This window comes from Suncus etruscus, chromosome 4 (assembly GCF_024139225.1).
Source record: "Suncus etruscus isolate mSunEtr1 chromosome 4, mSunEtr1.pri.cur, whole genome shotgun sequence".
NCBI lineage: Eukaryota > Metazoa > Chordata > Mammalia > Eulipotyphla > Soricidae > Suncus > Suncus etruscus.
The window spans coordinates 12,348,173-12,372,162 of NC_064851.1; the positions used below are offsets into that span (position 1 = coordinate 12,348,173).

Below are 23,990 nucleotides of genomic sequence, written 5' to 3' on the forward strand. Positions count from 1 at the left end.
TTTATTTTTGTTCTTTCCTAACTCCATCTAAGTCCCCTATTATTTCACATCTGTATTTCTCCTTCTCCACTCAATTTCTTTCCTTCTCTCCTCACTATACTTTGGGGCCAAGAGTGTTCTCAACAAGCCCCATTTAAACCATTGTATTTTTTTTAAATAAAAGGTATGCTAGTTGTCAGATCTAGACTTTATGGAACAGCTTATGAACACAAAGAGATAAAGAATCAGGAACCAAGAAGTAATCTCTGGGATTTTAGAGGTTGAGGAAGAGATGTGATAGTGGGTGAGGGAAAGGAAGGTGACAATGGAGTTTCATGAGGAAAGCAGATACATAAAATAGAAAGTCTAGGATCTGCCAGGAAAACTTGACTCTATTAAAAAAATATTGTTGAAAAGAAGAACAAACATCAAATAAAGACGTATCAGCTTCTCAGAGGTGCCCAATCCCTCAGCTTTTCCAAACTAGTTTTCACACATTTCTCGACTTTGAAATTCTAATATTTCTCAAAGTGCCTATCAGGTCATGTTGTTTATCTGCTTTAACATCTTTCTCTGACATTCCACTGCTCTCAGAATAAAATTTAGACTCTAACTCAATTTACAGGACCCTGTCTTATATCTTCAGACTCTTGTTCCTCCTTCCACTCAACACACAAGTTCCCCATCTTTATTTTTCCAGCCAGACTGAACTTCTTTCAACATAAAGCCTCTCTTCCCACTTCCAATCTTCTAGAAAGCTTTCCCTTTGCTGAGATCACTTCTGCCACTCTTCTTCCCTCCTATAACAACTATTTATTATTCAAGTCTCAGCTTGGGTAAGAGCCAGATTTTATTTTTAATTCGTGTGACTGCTTTAAGATTTAGGTAAATAGAACAGTCGAAGCCTCTAGCAAACAAGTCAGTAAGTGAAATAAATAAAATCATACACGTTCTTTAAAACATATCAATATTCACCCCCTCAAACCTCAGGCTGCTAATTTAGTACATATTCCTTTGCATTTCACCAAATCCTTTCCTCTTTAAAGAATAGGCAATAAAGGCTCAATGTAGAAAAGAATGTAAAAATAACAGTCAAAAATTAATCTCGCTCAGATTTAATATTTCTGGGAAACAAATAATAGTTTTGGCTCCAAATAGTTTGTCATTTAGAATCATTGTATACCCGGTTCGGAACAATAGCACAGCGGTTTGCCTTGCTCGTGGCTGACCCAGGACGGACCTGGGTTCGATCCCCGGCGTCCCATATGGTCCCCCAAGTCAGGAGCGATTTCTGAGCGCTTAGTCAGGAGTAACCCCTGAGCATCATCAGATGTGGCCCCAAAACAAACAAACAAAAAAACCCCCCAAAATTAGTATATTTCAACAAATATACCTTGTCTTCCCTCTTTTATTTAAACATTTTAAATTTATTATTTTTACAATGAAATGAAACTACAAAAGGTTTCTCTTGCAGAAAATTGGGACGGAGGCCAGAGTAAGGTGCTTTCCTTGCACACAAACGACTGGGTTCGATTCCCAGTACCACTTATCTCATCCCCTCCTCACACACCCTTCCAGTAGTAATCCCTGAATGCAGAGTCAAGAGTAAACCATGAGTACCGCAAAGTCTGAGAAGACCCAAAAGTCTTCTCCATACCCCACTCCTACCCCAAATGCCCAGCAAATGGAAAGGTATGAAGAAGCCTGAAACCTGATCACAGAAACGAAAGTGAAGTTTTTTTTGGGGGGGTGGGGGTGGGGGGCCCACTAGACCCTGCTCAGGGATTACTCCAATCTCGGAGCTCAGAGATCACTCTAGGTGGGATCAAGGGCCCAAACGGGGGTGCCCCGAGGATGGAACCTGGGTAGGCTTTGTGCAAGGTAGCTCCAAGCCCCAGCAGTGTAAATTGCTTGCGCTTCAATCAGAAAGAGAATAATCAGAAATCAGAAAGAAGATGAGAAGGGCCCCTTCCTTCGAAGCTGTCAGTCTCAAGGGGGCTCACCTTCTCTCAGTTCCAAAATCCAGAGCTCCAGGTACTCCCTCCCAGCTGTCAAATTGCTGCTGCTTGGGATCAGGTGACTAGCCTTCTGGCTTTCCTAGCATCGTATTCGAATCCGCAGATTCGTCAAAAATATTTTAATTCAAGCTCATCCCTGTAGAAAATTTCTCGGCCCCTTTTCTTCCATCTTTCCAAGGGTTCCCTGTTTTCTCGATTTAATTAATTCTTAAAACCGTAATTCTCTCGCTGAATGTCTTTCAGAGCTAGTTCTCAGAGCGAACGTGCGGCGGTCAAACGCAAACTAGGCGTTGATCGGCGGGGGAAAGCGGATGCGGAAGAGCAAAGCCGGGCAGAGTGTGCGTCATTAGGGCAAAGGCGCATGCGCATGGTCAAGTCTGGTGGCTGGTGATTGGAGGATGTGACGGAACGGGCGGGGACTTCCAGTGTGGATGTTTGGGCGGGAATTTGAAACCGCCTGGACACTGCCACTGCCACTTCGCTGTCCATTAGGACCTGGGAGTTGCAAGTTGAAAAGGGACCATGGTGCGACCCCAGAGGTAAGTAGTTCATGACTTCCTAGGGGAAGAGGAGGAAGACGCTGCAGGTAAATTGTACTCAATAGAGGAGGTTCAATGGATGTGGTTTAATTTGTAGAGTAGATGACCATATATCTCAATGCCTAGATTTGATCCCAAATGATCTCATGTCCATGTTCTATTATTCTCACAACTTGTATGAATTCATTTATCTGTATGTATAAAAATAGGTGCAATACTTATGCTGGTCACATCTAATAAAGCACCTGTAAAAAAATACAGGCAGAGGTGGGGAAGGAGTGATGGGGGAGTGGTGGTGGGAATGTTGCACTGGTGAAGGGGGGTGTTCTGTTTATGACTGAAACCCAATAACTCCAACTTGTAATTATTGTGCTTAAATAAAGATTTTATTTTAAATAAATAAATAAATTGTACTCAATGATCAGGGGAGGAAGGGCCTGCCCTAGGGGAGGTGATGGCTGTGCGGTGGGACGGATGAGGCTGAAGTGACCCTCCAATCTTCGATGAGAGCCACCCCTGCCTCCGAAGTATCCTAACAAACCTGGACATAATCTAGCCCTTTGCCTCTCTTATTGCTCATTTATTATTTTTAATTTTTTATAAAAATCTTTATTTAAGCACCATGATTACAAGCATGTTCATAATTGGGTTTCTTTTCTTTTTTCTTTTTTTAAATAATATTTTATTTAAATACCTTGATTACAAACATGGTTGTGGTTGAGTTTCAGTCATGTAAAGAACACCCCCCATCACCAATGTCCCAAATCTCCCTCCTCCCTATAGTTAGGTTTCAGTCATAAACAGAATACATCCCATTCACCAGTGAAACATTCCCACCACCAATGCCCTCCCTCCTTCCGCACTCCTGCCTGTATTCGCAACAGGCATTCTACCTCTCTCATTCTTTAACATTGTCATGCTAGTTGTTAGTGTAGTTATTTCCCTAACAGCGTTCACCACTCTGTGGTGAGCTTCAAATTGTGAGCTGGTCTTTCTGGCACTCCCAGCCCTCCCAACCCTTAACTCTATTGTCTCTGGGCCTTATTACAGTAATGTCTTTAATTTTTCTTAAAACCCACAGGTGAATTAGACTTATGTGTCTCTTTCCCTCTGACTTATTCACTCAGCATAATAGATTTCAGGTACATCCATGTACAGGAAAATTTTATGACTTCATCTTTCCTGATGGCTGCATAATATTCCATTGTGCATATGTACCAAAGTTTCTTTAGCCATTCATCTGTTGAAGGGCATCTTGGTTGTTTCCAGAGTCTGGATATTGTAAATAATGCTGCAGTGAATATATAGGAGTGAGGAAGGGATTTTTGTATTGTATGTTTGTGTTCCTAAGGTATATCCCTATGAGTGGAATAGCTGGATCAAATGGGAGCTCAATTTCCAGTTTGTTGCGGAATCTCCATATTGTTTTCCATAAAGGCAGGACAAAACAGCATTCCCACCAGCAGTGATTAAGAGTTCCTTTCCACATCCCCGTCAGCACTGATTGTTCTTATTCTTTGTGATGTGTGCCAGTCTCTATGGTGTGAGATGGTACTTGATTGTAGTTTTGATTTGCATCTCCCTGATGATTAGTGATGTGGCGCATTTTTTTCATGTGTGTTTTGGCCATTTGTGTTTCTTCTTTGTTCATTTCTTCTCCCTATTTTTTGGATGGGATTAGATGTTTTTTCCTTATTAAGTTCTGTCAGCACCTTGTATATTTATGATATTAGTCCCTTGTCTGATGGGTATTGGGTGCATAGTTTCTCCCATTCTGTGGGTGGCTTTTGTATCTAGGTACTATTTCCTTTGAGGTGCAGAAGCTTCTCAGCTTAATATAGTCCCATCTGTTTATCTCTGCTTCCACTTGTTTGGAGAGTGCTGTTTTCTCTTTGAAGATGCCTTTAGTCTCAATGTCATATAGTATTTTACCTACGTGTTGTTCTGTATACTTTATGGTTTCAGGCCTGATATCAAGGTATTTAATTCATTTGGATTTGATCTTTGTGCATGGTGTTAGATGGGGTTATTGCTCATTTAAACAAGGCCCCTTTATTAGTAAATCATTACATTAATTAGTAAATCATTAGTACCATTTACTTTGCATTTTCACCAAGCCTTGATTCATCCCTTTCTAATGTTCATCCCTAATGTTTCCTTTGATACAGATTGTTTGGGTAGCCCCGTATTACCGGCTTAAAACTCCAAGGCCTAAAAGCTAGTTGACTCAATTCACACAGCTAGTAAGTGGAAGGTTAATCCTCAAAATTGAATGTACCTGCTTCTAGGACTTTCCGTTTTGCTACTTGAAATAGTCCCTGTACTTAAAGTTGAATGCCATGGAGTCCTCTTTGTTTTTAAATCGATGATGCAGGTGCAGAAGGTAAGAACTGAAGAGGCATCTTGCAATATGATAGAAAGTAAGAAAGAGGAAAAAATTTTACTAACTTAAGAGCCCAGACTTCTAGAAGCGTGTGGAGGTGGTAAGAGCCCATGCATAGTGGTGTAACTGAATGTGGGACTCATGATAAAAAAAAAAAAAAAAGGCAACAGAAAATGGTTTCTAAAGTTGCAACCACTGACTATTAAATAAAATCATTCAAACATGAATTATTTGATTTATACAGAATCAGTGGATCTGAGTGTTTCTAGTAGTGCTTTCCTGACTTGGCATTTCTCTGGTATAAAGAGCTGGAGATTAAAAAGGTTTAAGAAGCCCTGCTTTATAGGGTAGTTAATTGGTGTCTCTTCAGGTAAATGGAAGTATGAATGAAGAAAAGGAACCAGGTAGGAAATATGGTATGGAGGCAATCCTGAGAGAGGGAACAAATAACCAAGGCTCTAGCTTAACTAGGGACAGAAACAAGACCATTAAACCTATAGCATTCATTAGGAAGGAGAAAATGATTTGTTAGGAATTGAGTCTGAAAAATAACCAGCGATTAGAACAGGTAGGGCTCTTCAGACTTTATAAAGGAGGTTGGATTTTGATTCTAAGCACAATAGACAGTCAATGAAGCATTTTAAAGAGGAGAGAGAAATCTGGCATCCCATATGGTCCCCCGTGCCTGCCAGGAGCTATTTCTGAGCAGACAGCCAGGAGTAACCCCTGAGCACCTCCGGGTGTGGCCCAAAAACCATTAAAAAAAAAAAAAGAGGAGAGAGAAATCAAAGTTTGGTTTTTACAAAGTTCAGCAACTGCTAGAATGAATAGGGAGTGGGGGTGACGAGGAGGAGTGCAAGGAAGCCATTTAGGGGGCAGTCATACTCTTTGGCAATGATTTGAAGACATGGATTGAAACTGATGAATTTGGGGTATATTTTGAAAGTACTGCTGATAGCACTTGCTAATGAAGTGGATGTGGAGATAAAGGTAGGGAGAATCAAGACCAACTGTCACAATATTTTTGGTGTGGATTAACTAAGATGCAGCAGTCTAGAGAAAGATTATTCAGGAGGCTTGGGTACTGAAGAATAGGTACAAAAGTTTTGTATCAAGCATATTAAGTTTAAAAAAGATGGGGCCAGAGAGATAGCATGGAGGTACGGCGTTTGCCTTTCATGCAGAAGGATGGTGGTTCGAGTCCCGGCAACCCATATGGTCCCCTGTGCCTGCCAGGGGCGATTTCTGAGCATAGAGCCAAGAGGAACCCCTGAGCGCTGCCGAGTGTGACCCCCCCCAAAAAAAAAAGTTTAGAAAAGGCTTTTAACATCAAAGAATGGGAGACATAGTCTCTTTGTAACAGTTGTCAGAGTTTCACAGTGAAATTCTACAGACATCCCCTTCCCCTTGTGACTCCTGATACTCAGGAAGCTTATGAAGATGAAAATTCTTTTCATGATAAAATTAATATGGTTATTTTTCCACACTTCTATCATTTGCAGTGTGATGGGGGTAAAACTATTGGCCCCTCAGCAGAAATCAGGATAGTGACACCAAACTGAGACTAAATTACTGGATTCTTTACTGCCAGATGCTAGGAGTAAATAAAGGAGGGCATCAAATTCACTAAAATATATTTGATAAAGCAATAAGAATTAGTATGTTCATTCTAACTCAACTCTAGAGTATATTTTTAATGTACTATATACAATAGATTCGACTATTAGTGTCCAGTCTTAGAATTTCCCTTTTTTATCGTACTCTTTTTTTTTTTTTTAACTCCAAAAAGTAGGAAAGTAATAAAACCCATGCTTTGTAAATATTCTCTCTGGAGAAAGTGACAAGTATCCATAAAGCTTTCCTATAATGATCATCTTAGGTAAAACTGCTCTTGAGACCAAGTTATTACCTAATTAATCATTTTTGTTACAGGAAACTCAGTTCAATCTCCTGATGTCCCATATAGTCCCCCAAGCCAGGAGTGATTTCTGAGCACATAGCCAGGAGTAACCTCTGAGCATCACTAGGTGTGACCTAAAAATAAAAAAAAAAAGAAAACAGTGTAGCAAACACATTTGTGATAATTATTGTATCACCAATAAAGTCATTAATACAATGGCAGAAGTTTTAGTAAGCACTTATTGTTAGTTGTCCATTCTACTAAATCGGGGTGCTTCTATAAGAGTGACAGCATCAGTTTGTTTGACTGTTTTTGACCACACTAGGCAGTCTGCAGTGTTTTTTTATAATGTGTTCTATATCTCAGGCCCCACATTTCCATATTCATTCTGAAAGGAATTCAAACACATATCCATTTACTCAAGGCTTTGAATGCCCTTGAATGCTGGAAGTGGAAATTTGATATTTGTATAAAGGGACATGTTTTTTTCTTGTTTGTAGGCATAAGAAGTCAGTTGATTATTCACAGTTTGATGACTCTGACAGTGATGGTAAGTAGAGCTTATTATTTTTCCTTTAAAGATACCAGACTTAAAAGTAAATAAATAAATAAAATAATGATTCCAGACTTGAGGCTGGAACAATAGTAAAGTGGGTAGGATGTTTGCTTTGGACACGGCCAACCCCCAGCACCCTTTCCTCAGCTCCAGGCAGGGGTAATTCCTGACACAGAGCCAGGTGTAACCTGAGAACCACCAGGTGTGCCCCCTTCGTGTAAATAAATAAATCCTAGACTTATGGTATGTGTAACTCAAATATTGAACATATTTCACAATTGCTTATGAGGTAGGTTAAAACTATTTTTTAAGCACTTGGGATATGTAGTGAAGAATAAATGAATAGATTCAGGTGAAAGGACTATTCCAAACTACGCTGGGTTCATGTTTTTCAAAGTTGGGTTTGCCACCTTCTATCCTTTCCTTAGAAGCAAAACTGCATTTTTTTTGTTTTTTGTTTTTGGGCCACACCCGGCGGTGCTCAGGGGTTACTCCTGGCTGTCTGCTCAGAAATAGCTCCTGGCAGGCACAGGGGACCATATGGGACACCGGGATTCGAACCAACCACCTTAGGTCCTGGATCGGCTGCTTGCAAGGCAAACACCGCTGTGCTATCTCTCCAGGCCTGCAAAACTGCATTTTTAAGACACAATTTTTATTGCAGAATATAGTGTGAAATTCTCATTAATTGTCCAATAAAAAGGCCCATGGCAAAAAAGCTGAATAGAAAATTTTCCTAAGCAGAAAGCAGGTTAGCAGATATATGAAAGGATACTCATTGTTAATAAATTATCCAGGAAAGCAAATCAGAAGCACCAGAGGACCCGAAATGGTCTGGATTTGATTTCTAATATTATAGGAACAAAACCTAATCTATGTTGAGATCTCTGTCACTTCCTCTCTCCTGTGAGAATAGCTGTCATTAGGGGATGAACAGGTAAGTGTTGACTAGGACATGAAGGAAAAGGAGTCCTGAGCACTGTTGGTAGACATGGGAATTGAGGCAGCCACTTGGAGAACAGTAATATGGAGGATCTTCAAGAAGTTAAGGGGCCGGCGTGGTGGCGCTAGAGGTAAGGTGTCTGCCTTGCCAGCGCTAGCCTAGGACGGACCACGGTTTGATCCCCTGGCGTCCCATATGGTCCCCCAAGTCAGGAGCGACTTCTGAGCGCATAGCCAGGAGTAAACCCTGAGTGTCACCGGATGTGGCCCAAAAACCAAAAAAAAAAAAAAAAAAAAAAAGAAGTTAAAAATTCAGTTATATTAGGGCTGGAGTAGTAGCACAGTGGTAGGGCGTTTGCCTTGCACATGGCTGACCCAGGATGGACGCAGGTTTAATCCAAAACAAAACAAAACAAATTCAGTTATTGGAGCCAGAGTGAGAGTACATCAAGTAGGGTGTTTGCCTTGTACACAGCCAACACATATGGTTCCCTAAACACCACCAAAGGTAATTCCTGAGTGCAGAGCTAGGAGTAACTCCTGAGCACTGCTGGCTTTGGTTTAAACACACACACACACACACACACACACACACACACACACACACACAACACACACACATACACACAAACCAAACCAGTTATTATTGGATCCTGCAATCCAATATCTGGGTATTTCTCCAAGGAAAAGAAAAACACTAATTCAGAAAAATACTATCTCCTCTCCATTCCAACTGTTGTTTATAGAGTCTTACCTTTAGAAATAATCTGACCATCAACAATTGGATAGTAGGAGCTGGAGAGATAGTATGGAGATAAGGTGTTTGCCTAGAGTGCAGAAGGTTGGTGGTTCGGATCCCGGTATCCCATATGGTTCCCTGAGCTTGCCAGAAGTGATTTCTGAGCGTAGAGCCAGAAGTGACCCCTGAGTGCTGCCAGGTGAGATCCGAAAACCAAAAACAAACAAACAAGCAAAAATAAAACAGTTGGATAGTGGAAAAAGGTGTATCTATACACAATATTATTCAGCTATACGAAAGGAAATCTCATCATTGGTGACGATATGTGTAGGCTTTATGGTGTGCTAAGAAAAATAGGTTAGACAAAGAAAGACAAAGAATATATTATCTCACTTATATGTGATTTTTTTCTTTTTTCTTGCTCCAATGCTCCCCATCTCCCTCCTCCCACATCCCCTGCATATGTGAAGTTTTTTTTATAAAATTTCATTGAAAGGCATAGTTTTTGTATGGTTTTTGGGCCATACCCAACAGTGCTCAGGACCTATTCCTTACATCTAGCCAACCTAGGCTCGATCCCTGAAACTCCATAGGGTCTCTGGAGTTTGCCTGGAGTAATTCCTGAGCACAGAATGAGGAGTAAATCCTGAGCACCGCAGGGTGTGGCCCTGAAAACCAAATATAAATATATATAAGGACTTAGAAAATGAGAAAATGGCTTCTATCTAAAGAGTTTTACAATAGAGTAGAACTCTTCTAACAAAGCCAGACATAAGCTCAGGGATGTTGGTCACATGCAAGATAGATGCCCTATCCACTATGCTTTCTCTCTGGCACCCCCCTCAGAGCTCTTTAAGTCAAATGTTTAGAAGTTCCCGGGTTTGAAGTAATCTGCTTTTGCAGTGGACACAAACTGAAGTGTGCCTGACTTGAGGGAAATAGTGTAGGATAGAACTTGTAGCTTTCAATGGCTGACATCAGTCTGTCACCACATACTTAGCAGTTGCCAATTGTATTCTCCTTATGGTTTTTGTTTTTGAGCCACACCCTGGCGATTCTCATGGGTGACTCCTGGCTCTGTACTCTGGAATTCCTCCTGGTGGGGCTTGATGGGGGGTACTGATTGGGATGCCTGATATTGAGCCTGGGTCAGCCATGCACAAGGTAAGGGCTCTTCCCACAGTGACACCACTCCTGTCCACCAGTTATATATTGAACACTGATGGGGTAGCTGGAACGGTATGCCACAGATTATATTACTACATAGAGAAGCATTCAAGCATTGGCTTTGGTTAAAAAAACAACAAAAAAAAAACCCAAAAAACAGTATGTGTATTCATTGATGCTAAGTAAATGACTAAAAAATTACAACTTCTCTGAAGTCAACCATGCCTCACAGATGAGTTTATTAGCTATAGTAGCAGTTTCATATTGCCGATAGAACTGGGTCAGTCTGGGCTTGGTAGAACAGGACAACCTGGGGAAAATTGTAATGGACTTTGCCAGAAATGAAAAGGTCACTATTATTGTATATAAGATTGTAAGAACACTATGATGATAATGGAAGGAGAAAGTTCTACTCTAGTGTAAAACTCCTCCAAAAGAAGCCAGTTTTCCCTTTCTCTAAGTTCTTCTTTATTTAAGTATTTTTGGTTTGGAGGGCAATACCCTGTGGTCTTCAGGACTCACTCCTGACTCTGTGCTCAGGAATTACTTGTGGCATGCTCAGGGGACCATATGGGGCCTTGGGAATTAAACCTGGGTCAGCTGTGTTCAAGGCAAGTACCCTACCCATTTTACTATTTTCTGGCCCCCAGTTCTGATTTTTCTTAGCTTATTTAAGTCATTTTATGGTAATGGGATTTTGAAAGAAGATGTTTGGTAAGTTGCAAAAAAATTATAAAAAATCTTTTTTGGGGGCTGGAGCAGTGGCGCAAGTAGTAGAGCATCTGCCTTGCACATGCTAACCTAAGACAGACCACGGTTCGATCCCCCAGTGACCCATATGGGCCCACAAGCCAGGAGCAATTTCTGAGAGCATAGGCAGGAGTAACCCCTAAGTGGCACTGGATGTAGACCAAAAATCAAAAAAAATCCTTTTCCTCCTCTTTTCAGAACGACAAATTTAACTAACTTTTCCAGTGGTCTTATATCTCTGTTATTTTTCTTTGATAATTAATATATTATATATATACATATATATATATATATACATATATATATAAACTTGCTTTTGCAAGTTTTGAGTGAATTGGATTTTTGATAGAATGGCAGTTTTTAAAATGAGCACCAGGTACTGGGACTGTGAGGGTAGGCACATATCCACCTTTTATAAAGCCATGGGTTTAATCCCTGTATCATGTGGCCCCCTGAGCATTGGCAGCTGTGACTCTCGTGACCTCAATCACAAAAATAAAGGCCAGTGAGAAAAGGTTGAAGAGTAAACCGTGGGGAGCTAGCGAGGTGGCGCTAGAGGTAAGGTGTCTGCCTTGCAAGCGCTAGCATAGGACGGACCTGGGTTCGATCCCCCGGCGTCCCATATGGTCCCCCCAAGCCAGGGGCAATTTCTGAGCGCTTAGCCAGGAGTAACCCCTGAGCATCAAACAGGTGTGGTCTGAAAAACCAAAAAAGAAAAAGAAAAGTAAACTGTGAACATAAATACCATATACTGACGCTGGAGATAGTACAGAGGGTAAGGTGTTTGTCTGTACTTGGCAGACCTAGGTTTGATCCCTGGTATCCCACATGATCCCCTTAGCACTCCTGGTATCCCGTATGGTTTCCTTAGCACTGCCAGGAGTGATCCTTGAATGCAGAGCCAGGAGTAACCCCTGAGCACCACTGGGTGTGCCCTCCAAACAAAATAAACAAACCATATACTAGCAGTATTTGTTTTTATTTATAGGATTGAAAGCTTGGACATGCATTATAATGAATTAGAAAATAATTTTAGTGCTCACTTCGGCAGCACATATACTAAAATTGGAATGATACAGAGATTAGCATGGCCCCTGCATAAGGATGACACGCAAATTCGTGAAGCGTTCTATATTTATAAAAAAAAAAAAGAGAGAGAAGAGAATTTGAATGCAAGGGATATGGCTCAGAAAGACAGAACGCAGACCTGAGTTTGATCATTGCTATTAGATGCCTCCCCTGTCCCTGACTCCCCCGATCGTGACCCCTGCACTACTGGAGATTGCCCTGCTGGCTCAGTACCACTGGGTGGGACCCCCATGAAACAAGGATTTTGTCAAGGTGTCTGACAGTGGTGGAGTGCATGCTTCAAAAATGTAAGACCAGGGCTGGAGAGATAGCACAGTGGTAAGGCGTTTGTCTTAGACACAGAAGGACACTGGTTCAAATCCTGGTATCCCATATGGTCCCCCTGAGCGTAGAGCCAGGAGTGACCCCTGAGTGCTGCCGGGTGTGACCCAAAAACCAAAAAAAAAAAAAAAAAAAAAAAAAGACCTTGGTTTTAGTCCTTTACTCACCACCTACCCCCACACACACCTGTGCATGCAATTTCACAGGTTTTTTTTTTTTTTTTTTACATTTTGCATATAATTAGATGATTTTGTCGCTTCCACTGCCCCTTCAACCAAGAAATCCAGGACAAAATTAAAAGAAGAAAAGCCAAACTCCAAGTTGACAAGTCTCCAAAAAGAAGACATGCTTCAAGAGGAAACCCCTAAAAAAAGGTGAGAGGTAAGATGAACAGCTATTTAGTACATGTAGAAGAACAGGGATCTAACATGAATTGCCTTCAGAATTAAATATGAAATTCATAAATACAAAGGGAAATAATTTCAGTCTCAGGGCAATCAGCAACAAAGATTCTAAGCTAGAATCTACTGATAGGGTTTAGTATCTGCAGTGAGACAGGACTATTTGATTAAATATATGCTCTAAAGGTCTATATTGCACATACAGTTTTTTAAAACCTAAAGCTATTTATTTGGTCCTTTTTTTTCCCTCACATTAAAAAAAAAAAACTCTCTTGGGGGCCAGAGTGATAGTACAATGGGTAGGGCATTTGCCTTACTTATATGATTGCCAAGCACTGCCAAGAGTGATTCCTGAGTGCAGAGCCAGGAGTAACCCTTTAACACCGTCAGGTGTTAACATTGTCAGGTGTGGCCCAAAAACAAAACAACCAATTTTCTAGGACAGTAGTGCAGGAATTAGATTAATGCCAAGTTTGACTCCTGGCATTTCATATGGCTTCCCGAGCACTTCCAGGAGAGTTCTTATGTGCATAGTCCCTGAAGATTGCTGGTTGTGGCCCAAACCCTTTGTCCCCCCTCAAAAAAAATTCCTTTTTTTTTTGGTTTTTGGGCCACACCCAGTGACACTCAGGGGTTGCTTCTGGCTATGTGCTCAGAAATCACTCCTGGCTTGGGGGACCATATGGGGCTTTGGGGATCGAACCCAAGTCCGTCCTAGGTCAGCCATGTGCAAGGCAAACGCCCTACCTTGGCACCATCGCTCCGCCCCCCCTCCCAAATTCTTATCTTTTTATTGGGATTTATCTAGCACTGATTAGGTCCTCTTGTTTCTAGTCAAACCTGGCTCCAATTCCATTAGTTAGTACCTGGTACAGAGGAAAGGGATTGGGAGACTTTTTCAGATGTCAGCCACCAGCCAGCAGTGCTCAAGAGTTGTTCCTGGCTCTGAGCTCAGGGATCACTATTCAGGGGATCAATGGGTTGCCAGAGATAGAACCCAAATCACCCATGTGCAAGGCAAGTGCCCTACCTGCTGTACTATATATTTCCAGAACCTGTAGGAAATTTATTTTTCTTTTTAGGGTATGTATGTAGGGATAATTGCTTCCAAGCAGTACTGTGGGTTCTTGGGGCCTCTCCCCATAGTACTCAGCTAACTGTGCAGGCTAGATAGTTCCATACTTAGCCTGGTGATAAGGTAGTGCTCAGGTTCAGTGTGCTGGGGGCAGTGAGGAAGTGGCTATGCTAGGGATTTACCAGAGGCCTTTGTATGCAGAACATGTGTTTTTTTTTGGTCCTTGGGGCTATCTTCCAGGTTCCCATGTCATTGTGCTTTGGTAGATCTATAAACAAGTAAAAACAAAGCTGTCATTACTGCAGAATACTATTTGTACCCTCCCAAAATGTTCCCCTCATTCTTCAGGGTCCAACCCAGCCTCTGCTCCCTTCTCACTGGCCAGTTTTTACCCTCCTTTAATTTTATATGCATGGATTTCTACAAGGCATCTATTTATATTTATATTGACTTTCTTAGAATTAATTTTGAAGCTTACCCATATTTTTTTTCTCTCATACCAGCCATGTAGGACTTTGATTTTGAATGTTTGAAGTCTTTTGTTTGTTTGTTTGTTTGTTTGGGGGCCCCTCCTGGACTATTCTTATCTCAGTGCTCACGGTACCTTGCAGTGCCAGAAATCGAACCCTGAACTTCTGCACGCAGAATGTACTCTGCGGCCCCGCTGTATGATCGCTCTGGTGCTCTAGGTGCATTTTTTAACCTCCTCAAATAGGAGACATGATAATCTGCTCCCCGAGGTAATTGTTAGTTCTTCCCTTTTCTAGTGTGTTCAGCTAGCTAGAACATTACCATTGTGTTTTTTTGTTTTGTTTTGTTTTGGTTTTTGGGTCACACCTGACAGTGCTCAGGGGTTACTCCTGGCTCTATGCTCAGAAGGCGCTCTTGGCAGGCTCGGGGGACCATATGGGATGTCGGGATTTGAACTACCGTCCTTCAGCATGGAAGGCAAATGCCCTATCGCTATGCTACCTCTCTGGCCCCGGAACATTACCTGGTAGGAACCATAACAACAAAGGGCACATGTAACTCTAAGGATGTGCTTTTTATTTAGGGGCCACTTATGGCTGTGCTCAGGTCTTACTCCTGCCTCTGTGCTCAGGAATCATTCCTGTTGGACCTCTGAGCACCATATGGGGTGACAGGGATTGAACCAGCTACCTGGGTGTCCTGTCTCTCTGGCCCTAAGACTCTAGTAGTTAAATAATTTTGTTAGGCTAGTGACCCTTCAGGAAAATGGAAAATTTGTGCCTTTATGGAGGTTGAGAAATAAAAATAAAATGCCCCTGGTTCTCTGTACCTGCTGCAGGATGGCTCTGGATGACAAGCTCTATAAGAGAGACTTAGAAGTTGCCCTGGCACTGTCTGTGAAGGAGTTTCCAACAGTCCCCATTGAGGTGGAAGTGTCTCAGGATAAAAGTAACTTGATTTTCTTTCTATTGATCGATCCGATTGGTTGGTTTTGTTTGTTTACTCAATATATTGGAGGTGGGGGCATAGTTGACCCAGGAACCACTCTCTATCCTACCTCACTGAGTAAGCTGAATGGTTTGATGCATGGTGCTGGGGACCACCAGGGCCAGCCTGCTGGTTCTTGAGGGCCTCCAGGGCTATCCCCAGTAGTTCTGGGACTGTTGGGGGGAGGGCATCTATTTAAGCTGCATATGAATCATTTCTTTCTCCTTATATTTAGGCATTGAAAAACTTGGCAATGGTAGGGTGGAAACAACGGCCAAGTCCCCCCTTATGTCCAACTGCAGCGTTGCCAGTGATTATTTAGGTAAGTTTTGGATCTGATATTAATAATTGCAGTTGTGTGTGTGTGTGTGTGTGTGTGTGTGTGTGTGTGTGTGTGTGTGTGTGTGTGTATGTGTAGGGAACAAACTCAGCACCCTCAAAACCTCATATGTGGAACACTTGTGCTCTGTCACTATAGGACACCCACAGGCCCCACAAAGCAGATAATATAGACCGCTCCTCCACCATCTTTTTAAAATATTATTTGTCACCAACATTTTCTTTTTTTCTTTTTTTTATTTAAACACCTTGATTACATACATGATTGTGTTTGGGTTTCAGTCATGTAAAGAACACCACCCATCACCAGTGCAACGTTCCCATCACCAATGTCCCAAGTCTCCCTCTTCCCCACCCGACCCCCACCTGTACTCTAAACAGGCTCTCCATTTCCCTCATACATTCTCATTATTAGGACAGTTCAAAATGTAGATATACCAACATTTTCTATGTTTTTTTTTTCAATACTTCTCTTGAAGATCTGGATAAGATTACCAAGGAAGATGAGTGTCATAGTGTGCCAGGAAAAAGAAAAGCAGCATCAAAGGCTGTGGTGCAACAGAGAAAGATGCTTCTGGAAGGCAGTGATGGTGATAGATCTGAGGACTCGGAGCCAGATTTTGCAACTGGTAAGTTACTCTCTGCCTCAAAATCTCCTACTGAAATTCAGGAAAAGATTTTGGAGACCACTGTCTGCAGAGTACTATGCTCTATGATTGGAATGATCATCATTCATCCATGGAATGTAATTGATGGAGAAAGGGGTAAGAATCTAGTCTGGAAGTGGACGTTATGCCATGTCCTTTGTTTATTTGTTCATTTGGTTTTTTTGATTTTGGTTTTGGGCCACAACTGGTGGTGCTCAGGGCTTATCTCTGACTCTGCACTCAGGAATTACTCCTGACAGTGCTCAGGGGACCATATGGGATGCCAGGTATTGAACCTGGGTCGACTGCTGCAAGGCAAATGTCCTACCCACTGTACTATCACTCCGACCCCTAGTACCAGGTCTTTGAAAACTGAGTATCATTTAAGCAAATTAAAGATGGAGTAAAATAGCATTGTTGACTGGTCAAATGGCATAAGCAACCGAAGAGACTAATGTAGGTACAAGGCATGCAGAGAGGAGCATTTTACCATAGACAGCGTGATTTTCTAGGTACCCTTCATGCTTTTTCCTAAAGTGACCTCTGCTCCAAAGCACATGGCTGCCCTCTTATCCCAGGTGGCTCAGAGTGTGTGGGACTGAGAGGGAGATCCTAGAGTCCTTTTGAGGACTCTGTCTAGAGTTGACAGAGGGAAGGGCGGGAGTGAAACTGGGGACATTGGTGGCAGAAAACGTGCATTGGTGAAGGGATGAGTAATGAAATATTGTATGACTGAAACTACAACATGAACAACTTTGTAAGTGTATATCTCACAGTGATTCAACTTAAAAAATTATAAATAAGATTTCCTACTTAGGGACCAGGGATGTGGCTCAATGGGAAAGCACCTGCCTTGCTTACTTGTGACCTTGGTTCTATCCCCGGCACTGGAAGGCAAGTTTTTAGTGAGTCGAGAAATTGAGAGATCACTCCTGGGAAATTTTTGTGACAGTGGTAAATCGCATAGTTATATTTTTGCTTGCTTGCTGAATATCTCTAGGTGATTATAGATGTTTTACTTAAATTACGTTGTCCATCGTTTTTTTCCATTTAGAAATAAGATTCTGGAATTTAGCCATAGGACAACAGATAGGGCGCTAAAAAAAAGTATAACATTCCCCTAAAAAAGTATAACATTCTTCATGCCTTTGTTGTTACTGTTGCTATGATCACCAGAGGTCACACACAGCTTAAATGCTGAGCTGGCCCACTTGCTCATGGTACTTACCTGGGTTCCACATATTTTGTGGTTCTGCTCACACTTGCTCACTTGCACACACCAGAGATCAAATGCTTTTGCATTGCTGGGGCTCCCAGGAGCACTGCCACCTGGATCCCCTTTGGCATGTGGTGTGGTTCTGGGGATCCAGCTCTGGACCTCACTCCTACAAGGCAAATACTATGCCACATGCCCTCCCCAGACCCTCTGCTTAAAGAAATGCAGGCACAGTGAGTTAGTGACCTAAAACCATTCAGTATGGAAGTGGTCAGGATTCCCACCTAGCAGCCGTGCTCTCCATCATTGCAAATGTCCTACCACCAGCAGTGATGCAACACAAAGGCACCCAAGAACCTGGTCACCCAGAGGAGGCCTTCGGAGGCATCATGTGCTTTTGGCTTTTTTTTTTTTTCCCTTTGTCACAAAGGTAAACATCTGTAACATTTCTTTTTTTTTTTTTTCTCCATTTTTGGGCCACACCCAGTGATGCTCAGGGGTTACTGCTGGCTATGCGCTCAGAAATTGCCCCTGGCTTGAAGGACCGTATAGGACTCGGTGGGGATCGAAGTGCAGTCTGTTCTAGGTTAGCACGTTCAAGTCAAATACATTACCGCTTGCACCACCACTCCAGCCCCCATCTGTAACATTCTGTTTTAGGTGAAGAGTCTGAGGAGGATTCTGACTTCGGAGAGAGTGAAGACGAGGATGAGAAATTTATTGTGAGAAAAAGTAAAGCTAAAGAAGTGAAAAAGAAAGAAGTGAAGGCAAAGCCCCCAGCTGAAAAGAAAGAGAAGAGACCCAGATCAAAAAGTAATGCTTTAGGTAAGCTTGGTTCACTTAATTCGGTAAAAGGACATGTGTTTGATTTTTTTTTTTTTTTTTGGTCTGTTTGTTTTGGGAACCACACCAGGTGATGATCAGGGTTTACTCCTGGCTCTATGTTCAGGAGACCCTATGGGATGCCAGGGATCAAACTGGGTCAGCAGCGTGCAAGGCAAATGCCCTCCCCACTGTGCTCTTGCTCAGGCCTCCCATATTTGGTTCTTACCTTCACCTTCCTATAAGTCAGCCAGCCCCTGGCTCTCTCCTGCTGGAAGGGAGAAAAGCAGATAGGATTGTCAAGCCCACTGCCCAGCTAGTACTCCCTTCCAGAGTGCCAGCAGCCACCCACTGAGGGTAATTTGTTTTATCACCTGCTCTGACAGGGAGAAAATTGGGGCTCCCAGAGGTGAAATTGTTTGTTGAGCAATATCCCCAGTTTGGTTTCTACTCTTGATTCAGACTCTTAATAGCTCTCCACCACAGGCAAATTACTTAGCCTTTTCAACTTCTTTTCCAACTGTGGGGATGATAATATCCATTTCTGAGTTGGTTTAATGGTTCAGGTTAATTTCTTTTTTTTTTTTTTTAATGAAGATTTTAATTTGGTTATGGGGCCACATCTGGTAGTATTTGAGATTACTCCTGGCTCTGTGCTCAGGAATCACTTCTGGTAGGCTCAGGGCATCTTATATGATGACAAGGAATCGAACCCAGGTCGGCCATGTGCAAGGCAAACAGCCTCCTCGTTGTGCTATTACTCCAGCCCCCAGGTTAATTTCTACCATATCCTTGCCATACTTCAATGTACCTGTGCTCTGAAGAGGAGAGAGCTGTTTTCTGGTTCTTGGTACACTTTTGCAACTTTAATAGGTTATCAGGTTGTATTGCCTTTCTTAAGTGTTTGGCTGTATAATTATATGCCTTCATTCTAGACCTGCTCTTCCTCTGACAAGGTTTGTCTGTGTATTTTTTTTTCACATTAGTGACTTCGATAACCTCTGCTCCAGCTGCTGTCAAATCAGAACATCTGCCTTCATCAGAAACTGGGTCTCTTTCTCCAAAGACCCCAGGAAAACCCTTGCAAATACATCGTACTCCCACAGAGAGCAAGCGGCCCAAGTGGGTTCCACCAGGTGAGGCATACTTCTTTTTATTCATATGCCAGGGATTCACAGATGGTTTACTATACATAGGTAAATCAAAATAATATACTATATCAACACAGCAAAAACATTCAAATCAGATTATCATATCAGTAGATGTAGAGAGAACATTTGACATGAATGATCAGAACTCTCAGTAAAATAGGAATAGAAGAAATTTTTTTCAGGATAATAAAAGCCATTTACCACAAATCCACAGTCAGCATGTTCATGATACTTAGTACCCAGACATGAAAGGGGTCGGGACCTCTATCCCCAGAGTAGGTGTGTGGGGCTTCCTCTGTCCAGGTCATCCTTTGGGAAGAGGGCAGGAGAGATCATGTGGTGTTGGTGGGCTGCAAGCTAGTTGTGCAGCTGAAGCCTTGTACTGTTGAGAGTGGGATGAAAAATTTACCAGACTAGCATTTTATTACAGCTCAGTCGGGGAATTATATTACATAGCTGGGTCCAATGCAGGAACCCTATAGTCCACAGATTATTGCAATTGGAAGATCTGACAACAAGAAAAAAGAAAATGAGGGGTTGTAGCTCAGCTGTAGGGCATTTGTACGCGGTTGACGCAGGACCGACCTAGGTTTGATCCCAAATGGTTGACGCAGGACCGACCTAGGTTTGATCCCAAATGGTCGTGTGTCCCCTCCCCCTCCCACCCACCCCCAGCCAGGAGCGATTTCTGAGCACAGAGTGTGTCCCAAAAACAACAACAACAAAAGAAAATGAAAAATTAAATTACTTGCAGGGGTGGGATGGCGGAATGTCCCATATTATCAGCAGTCCGTGATGGTTTTTTTTTTTTCAGCCGTATCTGGAAGTAGCAACAGCAGCCGCCCCCTGCCAGCAATGCCCGTTAAGTCTCCGAATCAGAGTCTCCGCCTCGGTTTGTCCAGGTTGGCCCGAGTGAAACCTTTGCATCCCAGCGCTCCTAGCCTCTGAGTGGGCTAGTACAGAACTGGTCGGTGAAGACGGTCACAGTTTTGCAGGCGTAGCTACATTGGATTTGTATTTATATCCGAGGAAGTTGTTGTCGAACAAAGGAACGCTGGGACCTGCTTCACAGAAATTAATTCTCTTTACCCACTTGGGTTATGTTCTCATCACTAAGAGATTTCATTTATGTGACTTGTCTTCTGTAAATCTTCTATTTGCCTTCTGTGTCATCGCCATTGTCCTTCAGCGATTTTCAGTTTGACATGGAGTTAACCATTTAGAGTCAAGGTGCTAGAAAAAGCTTTTAACATTTAAGAGGCCAAAAAAAATAAATAAATAAAATGCCAGTTTGTTTTCATTTCCTCCTGGAGACATTTCCCAAGTAGTGTCAGTTATTAAAGATACACGGAGGGTCTCGTTATAGGGTGTTTTGTATTTTCAGTCACAGGTTTCTCTATAAGAATTCAGAGTTATTTTCTAAAGGAAAACAGTTTTTATTCTGAGGGGTTGTGGGGTTTGTCTCTATTTTAGAAGCAACAGATGAGGGGCTGGAGTAATAACACAGTGGTAGGGCATTTGCCTTGCGCGCACCCAGACCCAGGATGCAACTGGGTTCGATCCCCAGCATCCCGTATAGTTCCCCAAGCCTGCCAGGAGCGATTTCTGAGTGCAGAGTCAGGAGTAACCTCTAAGCGCTGCCAGCTGTGGCCCAAAAATCTAATAAATAGAAAATTAATAAGAAGTAACAGATGGGTATAGTGTAGCATATGAACTGCCAGGACTTTTCTATGAATTCCTCACTGCCAAGACCACTACAAAAAGAGAAAATGTTTTGGTAAAAGCCCTTTTCCTTCACCAAGTCATATCACATCCCTCCGTCTTCGTTGACATTTCATGATGAAATTAGCATTGCCTTTTTGTTGGGGGAAGGCTGTTTCTTATTCACTCTCTGTTTCTCCACGTCTTTTTTGTTTGTTTGTTTTTTGGGTCACACCCAACAGTGCTCACGGGTTCCTCCTTGCTCTATGCTCAGAAATAGCTCCTGGCAGGCTCTGGGGAACCATATGGGATGCCAGGATTCAAAACACCATCCTTTTGCAGGCAAGGCAAACACCCTCACTCCATGCTATCTCTCCAGCCCCTACTCCACTTCTTTTAAAGGTGGCTGTCAAGTATTCATTCCTAGTATGCTATCAGGTAGCAGTACTTTTCAAGAAGAGTATGTCTGAATTCATGGAAATAAAAAAATAGTAACAAAGTTTATATTGATAGTAAGAATTTTTGGCTGACTCCCGAATACTTATTATTTTTTTTTTTTTTTTACAAATCATTCATGTCAACCTTTCTTTTTTAAATGTAATATTTATCTGTTCTTGATTTATGGAAACATTTCTGTTAATGTGAAATAAGTAACAATTGATTAAAGTGAACATTTGCCTATTGTTGTCATACTTTTCTCTTAAAATGTTATTATTTTAGGGACCATACTTTGCAGTGCTGTTAACAGTAGAGTTTCAGACATAAGCATTCCAACTCCAAACTGGCCAGCAGTGTCTAAGTCCTTCCAGTGCCCTAATTCCTCTGCGCTGCTTCTTTTTAAGACTCATATGTGGGTTTAATGATTATAGTTTGGGAAAGGAGGAAAGAGAGAGGAGAGAGAGGAGAGAGAGGGGGGAGAGAGAGATAGAAAGAGAGAGAGAGGAGTGGGAGGGAACTTGGGAACACTGAGGAGGGGATTAGTGGTAAAACATTATATTTCTAAAACTCAACAATCAATAATATGGCCAGAGTGGTAGCACAATAGTAGGGCATTTACCTTGCACACGGTTGACCCAGGACAGACCCAGATTCGATCCCCTGCATCTCATAAGGTCCCAGAGCCTGCCAGGAATGACTTCTGAGCACAGAGCCAAGAGTAACCCCTGAGTGCCACTGGTTGTGGCCCAGATAAAACAAAGCAAAACAAACGGAAGGAAGGAAGAAAAAATTTTAATTTTATGTTTTAAACTTAGGGGTATAAACCTAACAGTATTATAAACAGATGGCCTAAACTATATTTCCTTTTACCAAAAGGAGATATAGATATAATTATATCTCCTTTTTGTTAAAAATTATATATTTAAAAAAAAGACGATACTTACCTGGTAGGGGCGATTCCATGATCACGAAGGTGGTTTCCCCAGGGTGAGGCTCGCCCACTGCACTCCGGGCGTGCTGACCCCTGCGATTTTCCCACATGTGGGAAACTCGACTGCGTAGTTTATGGTAGTGGGGGACTGCGTGCGCGCTCTCCCCTGGCACTTTGGTCTCAAGAAAAGATTTTCGATCTTTCTGTTATTCACCGACAGTTAGCTTTCAACTTATCATCCTAACACAGGGAGGTTTGTTTACGTTACTTTCCTCTTTGCCGAAATAGGAGCAATTCTTGCACTCAAAAAGTGTCTAGTTCTAAGAGGCTTCTGAGCCATACAACCACTGCCACGGGTTTTGTTACCTGTTATTATATACTCTTCAGCTTACTTTCTTATATGTAGCCTGGGTAGCACTCCACATTTAAGAATCCTGTCGGGCTTTAGGGACCCTCAATGCACATCACTGATTGAATGCGGGTCAGCTGCCAGGTGTGACCCATAAAGAGAAAAGGTACCCCTTCCTTGGATTTCCTTCTGGACATACTCGCCTCTCTTTCTCAGGGTATAATGGCAAGATTTTCCCCTTAGTGACTGACATCACTCAATCTGGTAGTAATGCAACCTTCTTTACCTCTTGATTCCCACTCATGTGGTGGGTGTCTCAAGTGAGGAGGCGCCAGTCTCAGCAACTTCATAATCTTTATTAGGTTTCTGGTAGAAGCATTTCCTTAGTAGGAACTAAGATCAACCAAGTCAAAATTTATAGATACTGGGAGCAAATGATCACTGTGTATTACTTTCCTTCCTTCCTTCCTTCCTTCCTTCCTTCCTTCCTTCCTTCCTTCCTTCCTTCCTTCCTTCCTTCCTTCCTTCCTTCCTTCCTTCCTTCCTTCCTTCCTTCCCTCTCTCTCTCTCTCTCTTTCTCTCTCTCTCTCTCTCTCTCTCTCTCTCTCTCTCTCTCAAAAAAGAAAAAAAAAGAAAGAAAAAGAAAAAAGACTCCGACGAAATCCCAGAAGTAATACAGGAATTAAAGTGCTTGTCTTGCAATGAATGCAGCCAACACCGGTTTGTTCCCTGAAATTACAGAAGGTTCCTCAGGGACCACCAGCTGTCATTCCTGAGCACCATTGAGTATGGATCCCCACCCCCCAAAAAAAACCAAACACACCAAGAAATGGCTCCTGACTAAAATGCTCACTATAAGGCTGCAAATTTAATCCCAGTGCCACTTGCACAGGATCCTAGCAATTCTGCTGTCCACAATTCCCTAAACTGCAAGCCACTGCCAGCTGCACGGTAGCCAGGCACTTGTGAGCACCAAGACTGGAGTGTGATTTCCCCAGGAGCCCTGAGAGTATGTGAGCACTAGCCCCTGGCAAGCAACTCAATCCCAACTATTCCAGAAATATCAACAGAGAAAACAG

The 23,990-nt window shown here is 42.3% G+C and overlaps 2 protein-coding genes and 2 non-coding genes across 4 annotated transcripts in view; 3 read left to right on the forward strand and 1 right to left on the reverse strand.

Moving 5' to 3' along the window:
• Nucleotides 1-2,049, reverse strand: part of C4H12orf4 (chromosome 4 C12orf4 homolog) — a 41,378-nt gene extending 39,329 nt beyond the window's left edge. Inside the window, exon 1 of the mRNA XM_049772484.1 lies at nt 1,983-2,049. The gene's annotated coding sequence lies outside the window, so the exon portion shown is untranslated. The remainder of the gene's footprint in view (nt 1-1,982) is intronic.
• Nucleotides 2,050-2,519: 470 nt separating this feature from the next.
• Nucleotides 2,520-20,440, forward strand: RAD51AP1 (RAD51 associated protein 1). Its single transcript, XM_049772485.1, has 9 exons — nt 2,520-2,536; nt 7,320-7,369; nt 12,628-12,757; nt 15,169-15,278; nt 15,553-15,639; nt 16,136-16,285; nt 18,180-18,344; nt 19,328-19,477; nt 20,307-20,440. The coding sequence occupies exons 1-9, from the start codon at nt 2,520-2,522 to the stop codon at nt 20,438-20,440; spliced, it is 993 nt and encodes a 330-aa protein (XP_049628442.1).
• LOC126007314 (U6 spliceosomal RNA) lies at nt 12,009-12,112 on the forward strand. Its single transcript, XR_007494896.1, has one exon. It is a non-coding gene; the product is annotated as a U6 spliceosomal RNA (small nuclear RNA).
• Nucleotides 20,441-22,567: 2,127 nt separating the features above from the next.
• Nucleotides 22,568-22,731, forward strand: LOC126007383 (U1 spliceosomal RNA). Its single transcript, XR_007494959.1, has one exon. It is a non-coding gene; the product is annotated as a U1 spliceosomal RNA (small nuclear RNA).
• The last annotated feature ends 1,259 nt before the right edge of the window (nt 22,732-23,990 follow it).